Genomic DNA, 20324 nt, shown 5'->3' on the forward strand with positions numbered 1-20324 from the left:
TGAAATTTGAAAAACAAATCACAGTTTAGTTTCTCATAACCTGCTTTCTGCAACAACTGAACTTTTTGAGTTCTAAGGGAGAAAAATGGGTATCAGAAAGATTTTTTTTGGCTTGCAATTACACTGGAAAAATACCGCAATTGCGTATTAAATAGTGTAATTTTCTTACTCTTGCATTTCCATTCTCATAAGAAATAAAAATTCCCCAAAAAGCGGGAGGAATCACTTTTACAGGCATTTACTTGGAAATTCTCTGTTAGGGAGGTTGGTTTTGCCCCGTTCTGAATCCGCTTCTACGCTTCAGCTGACCTGTTTGCTATATATTCAAGTGACTTCCTAATGACTCTTCTTTTAGCAATTACGTGAAAAGTTGTGTAAAGCAAAAATGCAAAATCTGTGTCTCCAAAAAGGTGAATGCTTTTTGTTTTTTAAAACACCGTTCTGTATGTGACACTTTTTGCAAATCGTTGTCTAATTCATAAGACTTAGTTAAGCTGTTTTTCTGTCCGTATAAAGTCACTATTCACGTGTCGAGAGTGGTGACCTGTGCTAACTTCCTCAGATAAGGTTTCCTATTGTTTCAAGTCCATTTTCATATACTGAGGAGGAGCCAGATCCTGAACTGGTTGTAATCAGTGGCGAGACTTTCAGATACTGTAGAACAGCAAGGACTTTCCAATCTAGGAGTAAAAATGAATAAAGTGTTCAGTTTGCTCGAAGTCAATAGCTGTTGAGGTGAAGATTGCTTGCTCGCATTGTTTGGATGGTTTCTGTGACAGACACAAGAGGAAGTAGGTAGGATTTGCTGATGTTTAAAGGATGTAGTTGGCAGAGAAAACTTGGTATTGTCAACAATACACTGATTTGTAATTCGACCTTGGTACAATTGGTTATAAATGGGGATTACCCTGCACCAAACCAGATTGCCTGGTGTCTTAATAGCATGATTGTGTTTTGTTCTGTTTTAATAATATGTATTTACATTGGTCTGTTCTTCCAGAGTTTGTTTTCTTCTCTCTTTCTTCTTTTGCCCTAAAATGTAGGTTACCCATTTAAAATTCATGATAAACTCTAGCTATTTGCTTTTTATTTGTTACTGAATTTCTGCTAGTGAGGATTTGTGCTGTGCGTCGCCTTCTTGATGGGTTTCCTTCTTTCTCTTTCATTTTGTTCCTATATTGTTTCCCTGACCATCACAGCCTTAACTTAACACTGCCAAGGGGTAAATGTTAATGTTAGACCACAGCTGTTGACAGTAAATGGGAAGGGCTGGCTGTAAAATCCATGCTCCTCCATGTCTGATTAAACTTTAAGATAGGAAAAATACTTTTTTTAGTAGTGATTTTGTTGCTGATCTTTCATGACCTTTATTCTTTCTCTTACCTCTGTTTTTTTTCCTCCAGGTTTAGCAAAGGAGCTCTTTCAATGTAGATGCCAGGAGCCTTAAATTATTCAGGGATGTGCTTTTTAGATGCTCTGGCTTGCAATCTTTAAAAGCCTGTTAAAGAGAGATTCTTTACATAGGTTTCAGGTAGCTATATTCTGTCATTTTAACTAATGGCTTAGGATATTCCAAATGCAGTTTAAATGAGGAAAAGCTTTAATATTTATTTACATGTTTGTAGCATACAAAATCATGATTTTTTTTTTTCCCCCCACTATCAGGTGAAAAACGCTCCGTTTATTTTCTTTTTTTTTTTTTCTGTGACTTACATTTCAAAAGCGAATTTCAGAACTAGAATACCATTTCCTGTTTGCTTTAGTATAGCAAGAGCTGGCGAGCAATTGGTAGAGGTTAATTTTCACTTATTTTGACATATTTTTGAGAAAAAAACCCACACGATTATAACAAAATAGAAAACACCAGAATAATATAAGTTCTGATGGGCCTACTGAAGTCAAAAGGAGATCTGTTTATTGGGTTTATTTTTGTTTATGATGCAGAATAGTTTAATTTTGCAGCTTCTAGAAAAAAATTTAGTGGACTGAAAAAAATGACAACATTTTTTAACGTGATGATTCACTACGTAGGCAGCTGGTAGTCATGTCTTGGTAGTGCACAATGTCCTAGAAACTGCAGTTGGTAGTGTTTTGGTTTACTGTGTGTGGCAAGTTGCACACACCACCGTGTTTTTAGGGGTTTTTTGTTGATTTTTTTTTCAAATTTCCTTTTTTTCTTTTTTAGAGCGTCTATGGCTGGAATTGCCTTTTCTTTAAGTGTAGCTCTGCAAGTGTGGTGCTGCAGCAGGCAGTCGGACAAATATCCTACAAGGTGGTGCTAGTTTTTCTTGGTGCTTAGCTATTCCCTGGTAGGGCTTTCTGCTGCAGCTGTGTTTTGTTTCTTGCCACTTGTCTTGAAACTACTTCCTTTGGTAGGTCAGACGTTGTCAAATACAGAGACATTTACTTGTTTATTTTAGTGCATGCCCGACTGTGACAGATTCTTTCTAAAAGGCTGTGAGAGTCGGGGCTCTGTGGTTTGTGCCTGCCCTTAGCTTTGCATGACCTTGGGCATGTTGCTTAACATCTTTGTTTCTCGGTTTGAAGTAGGTACAGAAATGCATGTATCACTCTGCTGTGAGATACACAGCTTTCTTAATGATCACTTATCTAGAGATCTCAAAAGCATTCTACAAAGAGAGTCCAGTGCAATTGCTGTTGTAAGAGCTGGAGAGGTCAGACTGAGGAGTCGATGCTGACCACCTTATCTCCCTTCTTAGTTGCCTTAGATAGCCTCACTTCTGTCATTGTGTCCCTGAGCACTTGTTTCCTTTGTTTAAAGCAGGATTGAAACTGTTACCAGCTGTTAACTTTCTTTCTTTTTTTTTTTTTTTTTTAAAATTTTCATTCGAAAGAAATTAGGAATTGATGTCTTTTGGAGAACTTTGTGGGCTCATTTTGTGGTTCATCACCGGGCATTAGCCTGTGCTAATATGGATTGTTTTCCTCCTTCTTCCTCTAGCGCATTTTTGGAAATATTTAAATTTGCCATAGTCGTGACCTTTTCCATAATTGCAAGATTTAATTCTTGAAAAAGTTTTACCAAGAGGCAGACTGTTGACCGTAATGCCTTTAACTTGTGATCTTAGTAGTAGAGAATTTGTGGGTTTGCTTTGAGTTTAACAAGCAGTTTCTGTTTATTTGCTTTTCTGCTTGTGTTCTTATACTAGATCTCTGGCTTTGAAGGTGCAAGGACTTTAGGTTCTCCTGGGTTGTTGTAGTGGTAGTGGCTCACAGATTATGTAAATACTGATCATGGCACTAGCATTGTGAAACAAATGACAAGACCCCATCGAGTACATAGCTTTTGATTTTTAAAACTTTTCAAGTGGAAGCTATTCCTTTCAGAGTGCCGTGCATGCCGTGATGTGAATTTTAGTGCTAATGAAAAGGTACCTCTGGGCATCTCAGCAGAGACAGCAGCCATATGATGCAGATGTAGTTTAACTGCACGGGGCCCCTGTGAACCTGATGGTCTCCAGCTCTCTGGGGCATGGAGGAGTCCAAGCAGCTGGATAGGGCTCTTCTTGTGGGATTTTGTCCCCCTGTCTCCCCCCTCGCCTTCCACTGGCATGTCCCCTCAGCCAAGCTGACTTAGTTCTTTCCTCAGAGCCCAATCCTCGTTTGCCGTTTTATTGCAGATTAAAGGCTTGGGTTGCATGTGGAGGTTATCAGCTAATGAATAAACTTCAGTCATCTTGTCCTGTGATAAATCTGTCTTGTAGATCAAAGATGAAGCATGTAGACCTTTTTTCTTTCAAATGGTAATTTCTTAAGGCTGTCAGATCCCTTCCTAAGGTCTGTTTACATAAAAACAAAAACATTAAACATATTTTATTCAAAATGTTGAATTTTCAGTTTTGAAAAAACCTTCTATTTCCTCTCTGAGGAAGCCTCCCCTCTTCCCTTCCCCATAAGGACTCTGAAGATCCCATCTGTGGAAATACAGGCGAGCCTCACGTTGTAACTTGTAGTCACGGCAGTATTTTCTTAACACTACCGTTATTTCTGTTTTAAAACAGATAGTTGTTTAGTTAATTTCATCAGGAGTATGTATATGTATTAGAGCATCTGTTCAGTTCCAGTTGTATTAAACAAAGTATGCAGAAATTTGTTTCAACTGTATTTTCACACAGAAACCAAACAAGGCAGATTGAAGGGTCTTCATGATTCTATTTTGATACAAAACTGTTATTCTCCTTAAACTGCTTTCCATGCAGTGTTTTTGCAAAATGTGTTTTGTATTCCAAGAGCAGCCTAAATAATGATTTGAAAATCCATAAGCTCTGGGATGGTGTAAAATAAGGAGGCAAGCTGAGTTCATCCACTTCTATTTATTTCATATGTTCTTCTAGGTAAAATGTATTTACAGTCTGTATTATTTTTTGTCTTTTTTTTCTTCTGCTTGCTGCCTCAGCAACTGAAGACAGAAGTCAGGCTCTCCCACAGACTGCCGTGAAGTTTTCAAAGGGTATAGCAGGAAAAAAAGGGAGGAGAGAGTGACAGTCCTCAAAACATCACTTAAGCATTGGAGAGCCTGTGACACATTCGTGTCATGTAGGACTGATACCACTAGCCGTCTGTAAGCATGCAGGAAAAATAACCTTTGTTTCAGGTTCTGTGTCCTTTTGTTTTGGTCCTATGTATTTCAGTACTGGGAAGTAATTAAGGTGGAACCATTTATAAGCTGATAAATATGGATAAATTATGATATTAATTTTTTTTAGTTTTACAAGTTGTCGGTGTTTTTTCTAGGAATGATCTAAACCTAGTCTAAACTGTTAAATGGAAAACTGATAACTTTTTCAAGGCATGTGCTCGTCTTTTCCCTGAGAAGGATTCTTTTCTTTTCCTTTCACTTACTCTTCACGTCCTCCTTGTCTTCAATACATTACTCTTACCTGTTCCTGGACTATAGTTTGACCTTGATGAGGTGAATAGAGAAGTGAACTGTCTTGGTAAAGGATATCTTTATTCTTACATATCTATTTGTTCTGTAAGCTGAGGATTATGCATGTTAGAAAAGAGTGAATCATTAGCAAGTTTATTTCTGGTTGTCTTTTTTTCCCGTGGCTGTTTATGAACTTATTCAGCAAATGTGGTTGCCAGTAAGTTAATGTAGTGAAATATTTTTTAGCAGTGACATTTACTGCCAAGTCCTGCAGTCACTGAATAGGAAGGTTACTGACTGGCCAGGTTTTTGTCTTTAAATTTATATATTATGAGTCATCATCAAGGACATTTGAAAAATTACATGTGCAAAAACAATTCCCAGTCTTGCTAATTTGATCCTCTTTGTTCAAATGTTGTTTCCTTTTTGCTTCTAATGTATACCTAAAAAAGATAAACAGTTTAATTTTTTGTAATACTCTTGTCTTCATGCTGAAATGGAGTGCAATGTTTCCTTATTAATCCATCCGTAAATAAAATTTCACATGACCAAAGCACTAACGTAAATGGAGACAAAAGAGACTTTGAAAAGTGTCAGTATTCAGTAAAGACCAAAAGTTTCAAGCAATTGGGATTAGAATTTGGGAGCTGCATTTATACAAGTGTATGTGTATGTACACAGTATATACTCAGTGTGTATATATTCATATTCTGTATATACATATATATGTATATATACACGCATAAATGCGTATAAGAAATACACACACCATGTAATTGTCAGTCTTACTGATTGCATGCATGTGTGAAATAATCATACAACTTCAGGAACTATTGGCTTCAGAAAAAATCTGCAGTGCCTGTATTGGTAATGTACATTCAGTTGTGAGTCTCGTATACAGTAAGAATGCTTTAAGTAGCAGCAGAAGCCTTAAATATCTGTGCTGAGAACCAGAGCGTGGTTGCAGGTGGTCAAAATTCCACCAGCTCCAGAAAGAGCACTTTGCTTAGAGTCTTTGAATATTGGGCTACTTATTTAAGTCCTGACTTCATGTTCCCAGACGTAACCACTTCTGACAATGGCTTCTTTGTTTCTCTGTTGAATCAGTGATAAAAGTTGTGAGCTGAATTTTATTGTTGACTTATTTCAATGGCCCACACCTTTTCCAGTGGAGACTGCAGTTTTTGCAGTGTTTTTTTGGTAGTGAACTAAAGATTTAGATTTCAGCCTTGCTTTAATTAACTATAAACTAGATCTGTTAAGAGTTGCCTTGCTGGTGAGCATTTGTGAAAATTTAACATTGAAGCATGAAGGACATGTGTATTTAGAGTGGTGACAGTCTCCTTTTTGCAACGAAGTAAACAAAAATCCCATTAGCTACCCTGAGTTAGTGTATACTTGTTTTATGAATGTATACATATTTTTGTTGTTAAAGGCAAAATCAAATTAAAAATCATCTTCTCAAAATGCAATTTTGTTCCTTTTAGTACCTATCATTGTGAGTTGCTAAAATAAAAACAAATTGTAAATAATTTTCTAAATTAGTTGTTCAGTTCATCCTAGACAGAGCTCACTGTGTAGTCCATTTCGTTATTTATTGGCTTCTCTTGCTTTTGCATATTCTTGAGTAGCTAACTGACAGACAGGCATGATTATCCTTAAGGATAATCTTTTATTATGATGTTCTTTTATTATGAGGATATTCCTATTTTTATAGGGAAGCAAACTGACACACTGGTTATGAATCTCTGAAGGTAGGCTCCTAAGACTGAGCTACTTCAAACTAGAAGCAGCCTTCTGAGACCAGTTGTTTAGGTTATGAACAAATGGCAGATCTAGAGATTAAATCCAGTTTATTTCACATTTTGTGCAGCTGCAAGTACAAGATCAGCAGCTTTCTCATCTGTAGCTGGCTATTAGCTCATTGCATGAATACATCAGAAAAGAACAACGAAAAAATAATAACTAGATTGATGTAACTTGAAACTTTTCCATAAGAGGGGCAATGAGGCAGAATCAGTTCCTGTTTGTTTTCTGCTGTGAGCATGCTTTCCTAAATATCAAGTTGATGATACCTTTAAGACAACAAATACAAAAAATAGGAAATGGTTTATTTTAAAGCTTACTGTGACTTCTGGCAAAAATACTTGTTATAATTTCCAAAGTTTTCTTTAAAATTCTGTTTCTATAAAACCTATTAAAATCCAGATCCGAAACCCTCAAACTGCAGATTTACCTGAACTGGAAAGTGTGCGTGTGTGTGAAATGCTGGGATATTATCTCACTTGAATATTTTAGTAATGGAAGTTACGTAGTACTTAGACATTACCTCTTACAATTTAAATTAAATTTTGGAAATTGCTGCAAATGGAAATCCTGTCCTCAGAAAAGCACACAGACCCTGATTTAGTGGCCAGCTCTTCTCTTTGCATTTAACTTTATTGATAATTCTCCGGTAGGAATAAAATTTAAGTTTTCTCCGAGGCTTAGTTTTACGTTAAGACCTGCCTCTTTAGCAGGAGTTCTAAAGGTAGATGGCCTCTCCTTGCGCCCTGCCTGGGAGCCTTTGGAGCCACGTACGTTATAAGTAACTGTAGGAACAAATGCCCGTGATCTCCTCCCATGATTTTAACACCAAAAGCTAATGCAGACGAAGAGCAACCCTGTTTCTCTGTGGGGTCCTGGAGGTTGCAGATCCAGTATAAAGGGATTAAAAATTCTTTAGATTTTTTTTTCCCCTACAATCATCTTATGCTATCCACGGGTTTTAGATCAATTGCTACAGAATCCAGCTGGTTTAATTTTTATTAGGTTACTGCTTCCTCCTCCAGAGAGCCCTAAGCCTCTGTTTATTTTGGGGGCAGGGGGAGAGGGGGAGCTCTTCCTCCTGCCTCACCTATTCTCCTCTGACATCAAAGCAAGCCAGTTTGCTCCTCCTAGCTTAATCCTCCCTTTCTCCTTCCCACCAGTGTTCTGCAAATTTCCTTGTATTCTTCTCAGAGTTATCCAGTGTCCGTGGTATTTGTCAGCAGGTTAACTTTTGCCCTGGAGGTACTTGCTGGGAGGCAGAGCCCCTCTGGCAGCGCTTTCCCCTTGTCTGCCTGCAATTGCGGGTCTCCTATGCCTGGACAGGTAGCTGTCTGGTAAGGGAAGGAGAGCACTGCATGAAGGAAACATAAATCAGAATAAAGCAGTGCCAGTGACAGCATTTCTGTTACATTGCTGCTTTCAGAGGCTAGAAACTGTGTCGGTAACTGTAGCTCCCACTGCATGAAAATACCTTCTAGATAATTCTTAACTGGAAGCTGAAATCTTTTGGGGGTGGAGGAAAAGAGGGGTCAACTAACCAAAATTGTGTCAAACCGGTCCTTTGCTTGGGGGTAGAAGAGTAGAGACAGTCTTCTAATACCCTGTGGCAGTTCAGCCAGTTAGCAGCTGTCCAAATATAGTGCCAATTTAGGCTAAAGGACCTATAGTGTCCTAACAAGGTGTTTACTGACAGCCTGTTGAAAAGTTTGTCTTGTAATTGCTCTGTCTTTGGGTTTAGGGAGAAGGTTAACTTTTATTGATATTTACTGAAAGGCCCCCCCCCCCCCCCCCCCCCTTCTCTAGCCAAGTGACTTACCCTTTTGGGTGGGCTTTTTAATTTTGGTATACTGAACATGCTCGCAGACTTCAGTTTTCAACCGGCATGGTCCTTTTAGATGAGAAGCCAAGTGGCTACAAAGATCTAAATTATCTCAGTGCTGCCTTCAGCACTTAGAGCATCAGTAAGCTGCAGGTACCCTTAGTAACTCTAATGAATATTTCAGAAATCACAACTGCACAGACAAGCAAATGAGGGATATCTTGCACTAAAAATGGGCATTTATAGAATTGAACCAATTATTAAGCTGTATGGGTACAACCTCTATTATTGTGCCCCCTCCTCCACCCTGGCTGGGAACCCTCCACCTCTCAGGAAGTCTGCATCCGTTGTGGCAGGGGGGTCTTGCGTTAGCTGCCCAGAAGCAGCTAAACTGGCAAAAATTTTTGGTGTCTTAGCACACAAGCTTTAGAAAAGCACATTTCAGTTAAAGAATGGCATTTATTTCCATTTGTGAAAAAGCATCTAGAAGAATTTCTTTCTGAACAGGGGCAGGAGCGTCACTTTTAGGAGACAAATAAGCTGTGCTGTAGGGAAGTGGCATACGTCTGCATTATAATGATGATTTTGTTGGTCGCTTTTCCCCGTGTACAAATGCCCTTATATAAATCTGCTTTATGGATAGTGATGCAACTTTGATGTGCTGTAGGTACAGTGAACCCATCTCTGTTCTCTACTTCAACCTTTTTTTTTTTGTCTCACTTGTTATTCTCAAAGGCTTTATGTTAATGCCAGATCGTAGTAAGGATAGGGAAAAATTATGGTGGATATGTAGAAGTAACATAATCTAGAGATGAACAGGTGATCCAATTAATTTAAAATTGATTTTCATCAGTACTTGTTTTTTTTGTCTTTTATTCATTAATTTGTAATGCTTTTTGCTTTAAAAAAAAAAAAGGAAAAAACCTCTCTTACTCCAAAGCAAGAGAAAGTTATTTTAACAAACAATCCTTGTTAATACGGATGCATTACTGCAGATTTTAAGGTCCAGAATTTCCCAATATCAGTTGTAGGAAAATGTGCTGTTATTTTCCATCTTGAAACTCTGTAGTAATAAACAGGAATAAATTCCAGCTTTCAGTGCAGTTCATCTTCACCTGCTTGCTACTTTTTCCTAATTCAAATTCAGAAGCAATATTTTTTTTTTTCTTCTCATACCATGTCATCTGAGAACAGTCCATGTAGACTTTTAAGACAAAATCCCACAATTTTGGGCTGTCTTTTATTCTTCACCCCCCCAATCCCTCCCCACCCCCTGAGGATTTTAAAGACTATGCTATTATGTAGCACTCTTGCAATGCAGTGTTCAAGTAGACCGTTAATTGACATGCACAGTATTGTATGCTTTAGGCTGGAAGAGAAAATAAGCCATTTGCTTCATTTTGCAGAGTGACTTCTAACTGTTATTAAAGTGCATTTGTAGTTGCATATTTTCCAGTAAAGGTGACAGATTACTTCAAAGCTGGTATTTTCTTTTTGTTAAACAAGGTTCTCAAATAGATCCATCTTGCCCACGTATTCTATTCTTGCCAGTTGGCTTTGAAAGCTGGTGCTTGGGCTCATCATCAGAACTAGCTTCCAAAAAATGAGGTCCCATGCTGTTTCTATCTATTGAGCTGGTAGGGGCTGGAAGGATCTGATCTGAAGCCAAGGCGAACACTGAATTGATGGAATCATATCTAACAGGTTTGCCAAGTACTGCCCAGTCATGAAGTTCCACTTTCTGGGAAGGAGCACTGAGACAAGGGGTGGCAGAGCATTCGCCGTGATACTGGCTATCCTCAGATTTCCTTCCCTGGACTTAGAGCCAGGCCACCATGCAGGAAAGAACTAGCTTTTTGTTGAATGCGTTTTTACACCTTTACATCTTGTTCGTCTCTTCTGCACGCTGCTTCCCCATTTTCTCCCCAGTTACATACATGAATTTGAAGAGGAAAAAACTTACTGCCCTTTATTAAGATATTACACATATTTTGACCGTACGTAATGTATCATTGCAGACGCATGCTTGCACATTCGGTATGCTTACTTCCATTTGACTCTGTGTGCACGCATGCAAACACCCAAACACACACGCAGACTCTCTTACAGGTGACTGGTCACCACTCAGTGGGACTAGATGGAGGCCAACTGTCTTTAGGGACGAATTCTGCATCTTAAGCAGGTTCTAGTTCTCTAGATGCAAACATAAGATGGAGAATAATACCAAGATCATGCACTTCTTCAAACAACTACTTGACAGGATATCTTAGATTCCCGCCACCCCCCCCCGCTTTCGTTTGTGAGATCGTGAAAGATCAGGTCTCTTGTCTATGTTCGGTTTTTATATAAACTGCCAGGATAGTCTCTGAAACCACAGTGATGATAATACACATATGTGTGTCAGATATCCAGTTTGTTACCAGCTTCTTCCAATATCTGGCGGAGAGCAGGACCTAAATGAAATCCAGTTGACTGGAGCTCAGCTAAGATCTGATAGAGGTGACTTTGATAAATCAAATGGTTGAAGAACTTGGTGGAGTCTCTGTAGGTGTAATCTGTTCAGCCACTTTTAAATCAGTCCACAGTCTTCAAGTCTTGCTCATCTTTGCAGTTGTTGCAGTGGTCAGAAACTAAAGGACTTTTTCGCTATCGTCTAGGCAAGAGATTGCCTAGGGTGAAAAGAATTACAGATCTTGCCTCAGTCATCCATGCTTGCAGTGACTTCTGTCTTCGGCTGTTGCAGTGGTCTGTATATGTAGGCTTTAATTCAAAATCACTGGGAACAGTTTAGCTGGAAAGACTCAGTTACCAGCCCTTACTGTCTTTCCATCCTCCTACCTCTCTTCATCTGTCACCTCTCCAAAATGATGTTTTTATTTCAGTTTTTGTTAGTATGCTAGACTGCATGCCGCATTCAGCTGCAGCGGCAGTAACCTCCAGAGTATGAAGGAATGGTCAGCTGGGTCTAGTACCTGCTTCAGCTAATTCTTCCTGTTCGTTCCAAAGATTACCAGTAAAATTTGTCGTCTTAATATATAGTGGAATGAAATGGAAAGAGCACTCTGGTTTGGCATCCTGTTGTCTTTAATCAGGTGCCTACTAAATGGTTGTTGAAATTCAGAGTGCAGCTATCTACAAAGGTCTGTAGCGCCAATCATAATGATCTAGAAATAAATAATCAATAAATAGCCTCCAGAATGCAGAAGGCTATTGTTCCATAAGTTAGATACACGTTTTTGAAACCTCTTCAGAAAATATGTATAAAGCCTGGCATTCCCACCTAGAAGGTCATATAGAAAGTATTTGGTTTTGTAGCTCATTGCATCAGATATGGAAATACCTATACTGAATGTACGGTTCAAATGGTAAGTAACTGTTGCAGAAATAGAGCATTTCAGGCCTCATATGAACCCACAATGTTGTGTTTGGATTTTTTTTTTTAAATGTCTGTTGATAAGAGCACCTAGGTCATTGCTGTCACCTGAGAAGTAACTAGCACTTTACCCTCCTTGATGAACTGTTCAATAAACTGTTCGTTTATTGAAAGTAGATTTTTTTTTTTAATTAAAATGCCTACCTGTTGTACTTGTAGCATAAATAATTTGTTTGAATCATCAGGTGAGTGCTGTTAAGTTATAGTGAGCGAGGAAAATTGCAAAAACACGAATTAGGGTCCCTGTCCTTAAGTGTATTTCAGTTTGTATTTTGATAGCAGTTTAGAAATGTTATCGCCTGTTTTGTCACAGACATAATTCACATCTTTCTTCAGGCACTGTAAACAAGAGAAATGGTTTAATGGCTCCATAAAAGGCACTCTGTGCTGATAGCTGAGATTAGACCCTTTAGTAATGGATTTTTGTGTGTTGGGGGAAGGGGAGGGCTTGGCAGAGGTAAATGTACTGGAAAAGAATCTTGGAGAGAGACTGATGTATCTGAAGTGCCTGCTGCATTTCTGTGTGTATTGGGAGATAGATTTAGTGTGACAGTATTGGCTTTATCAGTACAGGGGCCTTCTCTTCATGCTTTTGAAATTTTACCAATTACTAACTTGGGTCACCTCAAACAGTCTAGCACCTGGAGTTGTAGTGGTATTAACTTAAATATTTTTACATCTTCTGTCTCTTCATCTTGCTGTTAAGAAAATAAAATCCCCTCTAATCACATGTGTTCAAGAAATCTCTCTAAACTTACATTGCATATTAATAATTTTGCCTCAGTTGAGCATAAAAATGAGTTAATTTATTTACTAAATCGGGTTTAGAGGGTGATTTGATAGCATAAATGTGAAAAGCAGTTCAGAAACGTGGCAGAAATGTTTAGGGCATGATTTACTGTGACTTCCCAGTTACTTCCTTTTCTCTGCAGGTACACAAAGTCCTCGAACGTAATACACGTAAATGTAGTATTACTTAGGAGACATTGGAGTTCACTAGCACAAGCAACATTGCTGCTGTCAGTTGATTTTATACCATATAGTAAATGCTCTTGCCCTACAAGTGTTGATAAGAAGACATCTTTGTCTCTTTGGTCAGTGGAGTCAAGATTGCCTGCCGTTAGCCAACATCATTGAATTACCAGTAATATTTGAAGCCTTTTAAAAATATATTTAAATCAATTCTTCTTCAGAAAATAAAATCTGATTTTATTTTGTGTTCTTGGCAGGAATGTGAAGTTTGAAAATTATAAAATAACTTCTTGATCAAAGGAGAAATGACTTGCAATTTCACGTAAAACATTCCTCATTTCTTCTTTATCTTGAATAATCATCTCTTGAATTAAAAATATTTTAAACCATTGTTTTTATATTTGATGCGGTGCATTTCTGCGGCTTTCTCAAAAGAAGTGGTTCAGTTCTATGTGTACAGAGGTGGTACATTTACTGTTTCTCAGGCTAGAAAGTATACAAATCAGTCTCCTCTAAGACAAACCAATTCTTCCTTTAATTTCAGCGTTCTTAATAAAATTATTCTTCATTTGGGTCTTACACTAGGTGTTATTATGAACAAAATGTTTGGGGATTAGGCTGTTGACAGATAGCAAAGGAGAACAGCACTTCCAAATGAGGAGAAGCGGGTTTCACCGTGCTTTTTTTGCATGTTTTGTGCGAGTTTTCTTCATGGTGAAATTATTATTGTTTTGTATAAAATCTAGGTCTGTACAACAGCACATTATGTATAACATGCAAGCCCTCTTACTCTGCAGATAGAGATAGATATATTTATGCACAGAGAATATGCGTACAGTAATGTATTATACCTTAATCAATTTGCTATGGATGGTAGCAGTCCTTCTGCTTGCCTTATATCTGCATGTTGGCTTCAAAGGAGCTCCAGACAGGATCTGTGGATTGAGTCTGTTCTGGTACCGATAAGCCTGACTTTTGCTCGTAGTTGAGATGAGGTGTTGAAGCCATGCATCTAAATACACGTTGTAAGGTTGTTTGCCTTTCAAGTTTGGAGGTAGTTATCTGTAAGTAATCACTCGGGATGAAATCTTGGCCCTTGGTCACTTCTTAATAAGATCATTATTAAGGCAGAGTGCCCATTACTTTAATAGGGTTGAGACTCTGTTCTGGGGTTAAGTAAAATGAATTTGCCATCAGGAAGAAAGAAGTGGTGAGGAGCTGCTTGTTTGAAATGTCATTTTGTTAATTTGGATGTGTTGGTAGCTTGGTATGCTGCACTAAAATTAGATTGTATAAATAAGCAACCTTGCTCTCCTCAAAAGAAAACTGATTGAAAACATAATATGAAATCCAGCTTAGCAAAATGGTGTATGTTTAAAATCTGTTTTAATAGGTGCACTATAAAATGAGTGTCACACTAAAATGAAGAGCGATGGGTGGAGGGTTTCAGTGATGATACGGGAACTGTTTTGAATGTTTGAAATTTTACTGTTGGAATAAGTCTGTCATCTTCACCCACACGTAAGATGTGGTTTGAAAGGTCAAGTAGCCTTCAAGAAAGCCCCCCCCCCCCCCCCCAAAAAATGCAGTAAGTATTATTCTCAGGCTATCTTTTTTCCTTTCTGCCTCTAAAAGTGTATGCTTAAGGAGTTACAGATAAAGCTTAGCGTGGTGATTGTGTCAGGGGACTGCCCGAGGAAGGCTTTAAATTTTACAGCTACATTATCTTTCTGGCCGTAGTTAAGATAAAGATCTAATATAAAATCACTTTGGACTGTAATGCTTTCCCTAAATGAAATGAAGGCGTTAACCTACTTGATTTGATACACTTTACCCTAGCTTATAAAGCTGGGAGGAAGGTGAGGTAAACTTTAATTAAAACTACAGCACAGATGCCTTCTAGCATTGTGCCCTGTACCTAGGACTGTACAGTAAGCAAAATAAAATGTACCTCGCAGCCGAGGCAGCAGGCTGGAGCCGTGTTCAGTGAAAGTAATTTAATTAGTGTTGATCATGACTCCAGATGATGGTGATTTGATAAGGAATAATTTAGTACTTAACAGCCTTTTACATGCACCAACTCCATGTGGGAAGGTAAAGCAAATTGCACAAAATGAATGTGCTGCTTTCACTTGTGCCTGTGCCAGTGAGCTGGAAAACTGCCTGTTAGCAGACGTTCAGGCTCTCAGCGCTGTGATGAAATACCCAGCCAGTTCTCCGCGCAGGGCTGTGGTGTGGGAGTCTCTGTACTCCCGTTATTTAAAAATAAATAAGGGAAGTAATTTTTCATAACAGATTAACTCCAAGGAAGTAGCAAAGTTAAAATAAATAAAAAAAAAATTAAAAAATAGAGCAGCATGTGGTCTTTATGCAAATATGTGATACTGGCTTTAAAAAAGTCTTGTTGCAGTTGTGTTTTAATTCTCTGATTCAAGTCAAAGAGATTGCCTACCTTTGTGTCAGAGCGACTATCCTGGATTTGTGGGGCCCATCATATGCATTAAATGTGCGGCGTGCATTATCTGACCAAGACATACAAGGAGAATCAGCAGTAAAAGTGCACTAGCTAAAACCTGAAAAAAACTACTGGATGCCAGCCTGCTTTGCGATTATGGTGGAAAGCTGACTAGGCTGCATTTGGTGTATTATTAAATTTGAGAATCTTTATTCAAGAAGTCTGTATGGTCTTTTATTTTAGTGCAAATTCAGACAGTTTTATTCAGAAAGAGTTCTTTCCTTGTTGTGACTTTCACCACTTTTCATCTCTGGTCCTTAAGTTACTGTGCTGTGTGTATGTATTTGTGTACCTGTTTTACTGTCTGCTTTTCCTGTGTAATCTTTCCAGGTAATTGACTATTATCCACCAAATATAATAACTTGGTAGCAGTTTTAGGAATTCTTGCGAGTTTTGTGAAAATATGTGGTAAAATAACATAGTGCTATCTTGCAGATTTCTCAGCTGAAAGGCAATAGTAGAAGTTGTCATGTAGTAGGGTACAAGAGGACCCGTTTGTGAAAGAGTTCTCTAAATGTTGCCCAACTGTGGGGAAAACCCATGGTGAGAATCTGGAATCCAGATCTTACAGATACTTATAAATCAGTTTATTGGTTCTGATGCTCACTTCTTAGACAGCATTTCATTTATATCCTCCTCCCCACTGAAAACATGCGTGTGTATGCAGGTGCATTAGTATCAGAAAATATATAGTGTGTAACAAATTGTCTTTCCTAAGTTCAGGTACAAGGGAAGGGGCAAGATGCTACTTGTTGGTGTATAATTATGGCCTGATTTTACTCTGAGGTTCTCTAACAGGGACTGCTGCACGTACGTGGATTTCCACGGCAGCGCAAGTGTCTATGTCAGGCTGGAGCGTGATGTTCAAATTATGGTGTTTTGGTGACAACATCAAAAATTGGTGATAACATTGATCTCCGAACTCTAGGCTTCTCAGAGTTTGAAAATGTATTTACAACCTCATTTTATTTAAAACTTGAAGGGTGTGTTTCCAAGCTGTTAAATAACTGTCTTTTAGTCCTTTGTCCTACTAGCCACTTACTTGAGATTTGTCTATGTCAGGTGAACTTTGAATTTTCTTCTGCTTTATTTTTGGTTAAGGTTAGATAGGAAATAAGGAAAGTTGGCTGGCTTGAACTAGTATGCTGGTTAACCTTGTCTTTTCCTTTGGCCTTTTTCTTAATCCAGACCAACTTGTGCTTCTAATTAATGCTGCATTTCTGTCACACTCCCTCTGTTCTTTTTACCTTTTAAAAAAGTGGGATTTTTTTTCTCCATTTGTGTCTATATCGCATTTACTATTGACTTTGGTGAGGCCAGGATTTTATCTTGTATATTTTTGAGAAAAATTACTGAAACCATTTCTTGTGTATTTTTTTATGATGTTACTTATAACTAAAGGTGCATGTAATCATCCAGTTTCATAAGTTTCACTGCAAGTTTTCATGCATTCTATGGGACAAAAATTACTGATCATATACTTGAGGCTGATATATAGGAAATTCATTTTGGAGTCGTTTGTGTGGCACTCTTTGAAGTGAACCACTATTGCATTTATAGCTAAAAGCTACCTCACTAATATTACTTAGAAACATTTGGTGCCTGGGAAGTATTTTGCCTCTGACAACATTTACAGTAGTTAAGCCAAATATAAGTGGGCTGTTATTTTCCTGCTAATGAGATGGGATCCCGGCCATCATTCTATTAAACAATAAAAGTGCTAATAGCCAATGTGAAGGATCTCTGGTGTCTATTTTTCAGTTGACACCCAAAGAAATATTTGAAATGTTTATTTCCTATATTGTTTTTAGTATTACAATGGTTTAATTAATCATGTGTTTAATTAGCAGTGTCTAGCTTACTTGAGAAGGCTCATTGTTAATATTGTACTTGGGTTTTAATTACATTTTCTTTCTCTTTCCAGTGGCTTTTCATGGTCTCCCTGTGAAAATCAAGAAGGAACCCCATAGCCCATGTTCAGAACTTGGCTCCGCTTGCAGCCAAGAGCAACCATTCAAGTTCAGTTATGGGGAAAAGTGCCTGTACAATGTCAGGTAAAGCAATCAGGAGCATGTTTGCAGTGAGAACTGCTGATTTAAATGAGGACTGACTAAAGAGTAATAAAACCATAATAGAGATCTTATAAAAGTTACCTCTTCAGCAGATAACAGACTGATGAGATAATGCATTTAACTGATGAACACTGATGGAGTTGTTTACAGTTGTATCAAACACTTACATAACCATTTTAAAGCAGTGTTTTTCATCAAAATGCATATTCCCCATTCCTTCTCCATGGGAGACAGCCAGAGTTTAAAAACCCAGGGTGCAAGTGTGAAATAGAAGGAAGGAGTGTCTTGTTTTCTGTGAGTTGTGTTGAAAGTACTTTCAAAATGCATTACACACATTAGGAAAGAGAGATCTGTGTAACAGGCAAGAGATTGGCAGGTCTAAGCAACACATTAGGTATCTGACAAGTTCTGCGGATGTTATATGTGTGTATTCGTGGGTGATTACAATTTAAAGTAGTATTTCATTAGGCTCTACGTCTTTGTTACCCATTCAAAAGCAAGTTGTCTTCTTTTATAGGGATAGATAATAAAAGGTTTATTTATTTGTGGGTGATGGAGGGGCTTGATACCACTGCATTCTTTATTGACTTTCTTTTGGTTTGCACTTACGTGTCACTCCTTTCTTTAGTGTCAACAGTGAAGGGTTTCTTATTGACATTTCAGTCTATTTTAGAATCTTTCATCTAGCTTGTGAGTTTTTATTCTCAATAATGTACTACCAAAACTGTTAGCACTTAAAGCATTTACATTTAACTTTTTGGATATGAAAGGGGGGGTAGGTGGGAAAAGACTGGCACCTTTGCCAGTCATAGAGGAGTGATTTTGATTTAAAAAAATCAAATGCATACATTGATGGATTTGATGGATGCTAGGGGACCTGACAGGAAAGTATGCAAGTTTGTCCTTACTATCTGCCTAATGTCTGCATTTTTCCTGTTTAGAAAGAGGGATGATCAAAGCGTGCTAAAGTCCTTTCCTGATTTGGGACACCTTTGAAAATAGCATCTATGTATTTGCAGGACCAGCACTTTATTTTTGAGAGAGAGGGGGAAAAAAAAACCTGTTGGGAGAGGCTGCTGACATCCTAGTGTGGGTAGCTAAGTCAACATACCATTGTTTTTCTGGGTCAGATCCCTTCCCTCTAGCTGTATTGTTTTACTGTCTCACTTTGTGGTTTGTGCAAGCTCTAAAAAAGAGTCTTGACAGGCACTGCTGGCTCTTTGTGCTCTAGTCCAGGTGCTTCTACTTTTATGTATTTTGTATAACTCCTGTTAGAATGTCACTGTAAGATTGCATCCTTTAAAAATACTTCTCTGTACCCCAGAGAAGAAAATGCTGTGTTGAACCACTTGCCTTTAACATGATTTTTTTCTGTGCTCTTCGCATTATAAAGTAGAAAATTCCTCTGCCCCAAACTGGTTAATAAGGTAACTATAATAAAAAGCTTATAAATGTGACACTTTTTTTTTTTTTCCTTGGATGTAGATGCCTTTTTTTTTTTTTTTTTTTTTTAAACAGAGAAAATAATGTGACCTTCTTTCCCCTTGTCTTACTGACAGTGCCTATGACCAGAAGCCACAAGTGGGAATGAGGCCCTCCAACCCACCGACGCCATCCAGCACTCCTGTGTCACCGCTGCACCATGCCTCCCCAAACTCAGCTCAGACTCCTAAACCTGACCGGGTTTTCCCTACCCATCTCCCTCCATCCCAGTCCATTCAAGACAACAGCTTCCCTATGGACCACAGGTAAAACACAAAACATGTGAGGGACCCATGCAGAAGGCATTTCAGTTGTGGTTGCAAGTCTCTTAATAGGGTAGCACTGGCTTCCTGCCCACAACTTTTCCCTTTCAGGTTGGGGGACCAAGGTGAAAGCCAGCAAGGCTGGTAAGAGTGTCAGAAATACATGCAGTTTATGAAAGGCTGGCACCCGACTTGATGGACTTCAGTATGAGTTCATATTGGCAGCAACAGAGTTTTAATGACCTGCTTCTTCTGTCTTGTGAGGGTGATTACAAGCTGCTAGATAATCTCATCTAGGCTTCCTTTCCCACGAAAGGCTGGACCAGATGGTCTTTCAAGGTCCCTTCCAACCTGGGCTATTCTGTGATTCTGTGATTCACTTGAGGCTAGTAAGCCCTGTGAGGTAATGAAGTCACTAGCAGGCGTGATCCTGGCTATAAATAACTGGCCTCTTGTTAAGCAATTCACCTATCTAAGAGATAAGTGGCCATGTTATGGTGTTACTGCTTCAGAATATTCTTTGGAAGGGTGGATCATTTTTCCAGCCCCTTTTGAAATATAACATTTCAAACAAACTAAGATGCCAACATAAACTGTGCTTAAATAACATTAGTCTGAGTAAAAGCCACAAGAGCTAGAGACTAGAATTAAAGCTTAAACTGTCCTTAAGTCACCCTGTTTTGTTTTGATATGTTAGAAATCCCCAGACAACTGACTATCTTTCTTAGCTCCATTTTGCAACAGATATGCTCAGTGGATTTTCTTGATTTTTGAGACCAAACACTTGTTTGTGGAATTCTATTTATTCTAACCTTTATTGCATGAACCATTTTTTGTCTGCTGTGTTGTGTGATTGTGGGCATTTAAAGTTTCAGCTGTATGTAAAGAGATATATATGTTCGGAAACTCGACTTAGTGCTTAAACGTTAGCAAATTCAGAAGCACCTGAAAATAAAATCACAGTTGTTGGGAGTGCAATTTGCATGCTTCTGCTCTAATAAAGGCTATTATCTCCAGGGATTTGTGCAGATCACTTCTGAAGGGGGTTGCTAAGGTTTATATTGCTGT

The 20324-nt window shown here is 38.3% G+C and overlaps 1 protein-coding gene across 7 annotated transcripts in view; it reads left to right on the forward strand.

The window, feature by feature from the left end:
- Positions 1 to 20324, forward strand: part of ETV1 (ETS variant transcription factor 1) — a gene marked incomplete at both ends in the record, with an annotated part of 64991 nt that overhangs the window by 16003 nt on the left and 28664 nt on the right. For 6 of the 7 annotated variants that reach the window (XM_082330597.1, XM_082330600.1, XM_082330598.1 and 3 more), the window contains 2 exons: positions 17364 to 17493; positions 19071 to 19259. In XM_082330597.1, coding sequence (XP_082186723.1) covers positions 17364 to 17493; positions 19071 to 19259 — 319 coding nt within the window. The remainder of the gene's footprint in view (positions 1 to 17363; positions 17494 to 19070; positions 19260 to 20324) is intronic. The other variant, XM_082330603.1, reaches the window with a different exon arrangement.

This window comes from Platalea leucorodia (assembly GCF_965183815.1).
Source record: "Platalea leucorodia genome assembly, chromosome: 1".
In the NCBI taxonomy this organism is placed as follows: domain Eukaryota; kingdom Metazoa; phylum Chordata; class Aves; order Pelecaniformes; family Threskiornithidae; genus Platalea; species Platalea leucorodia.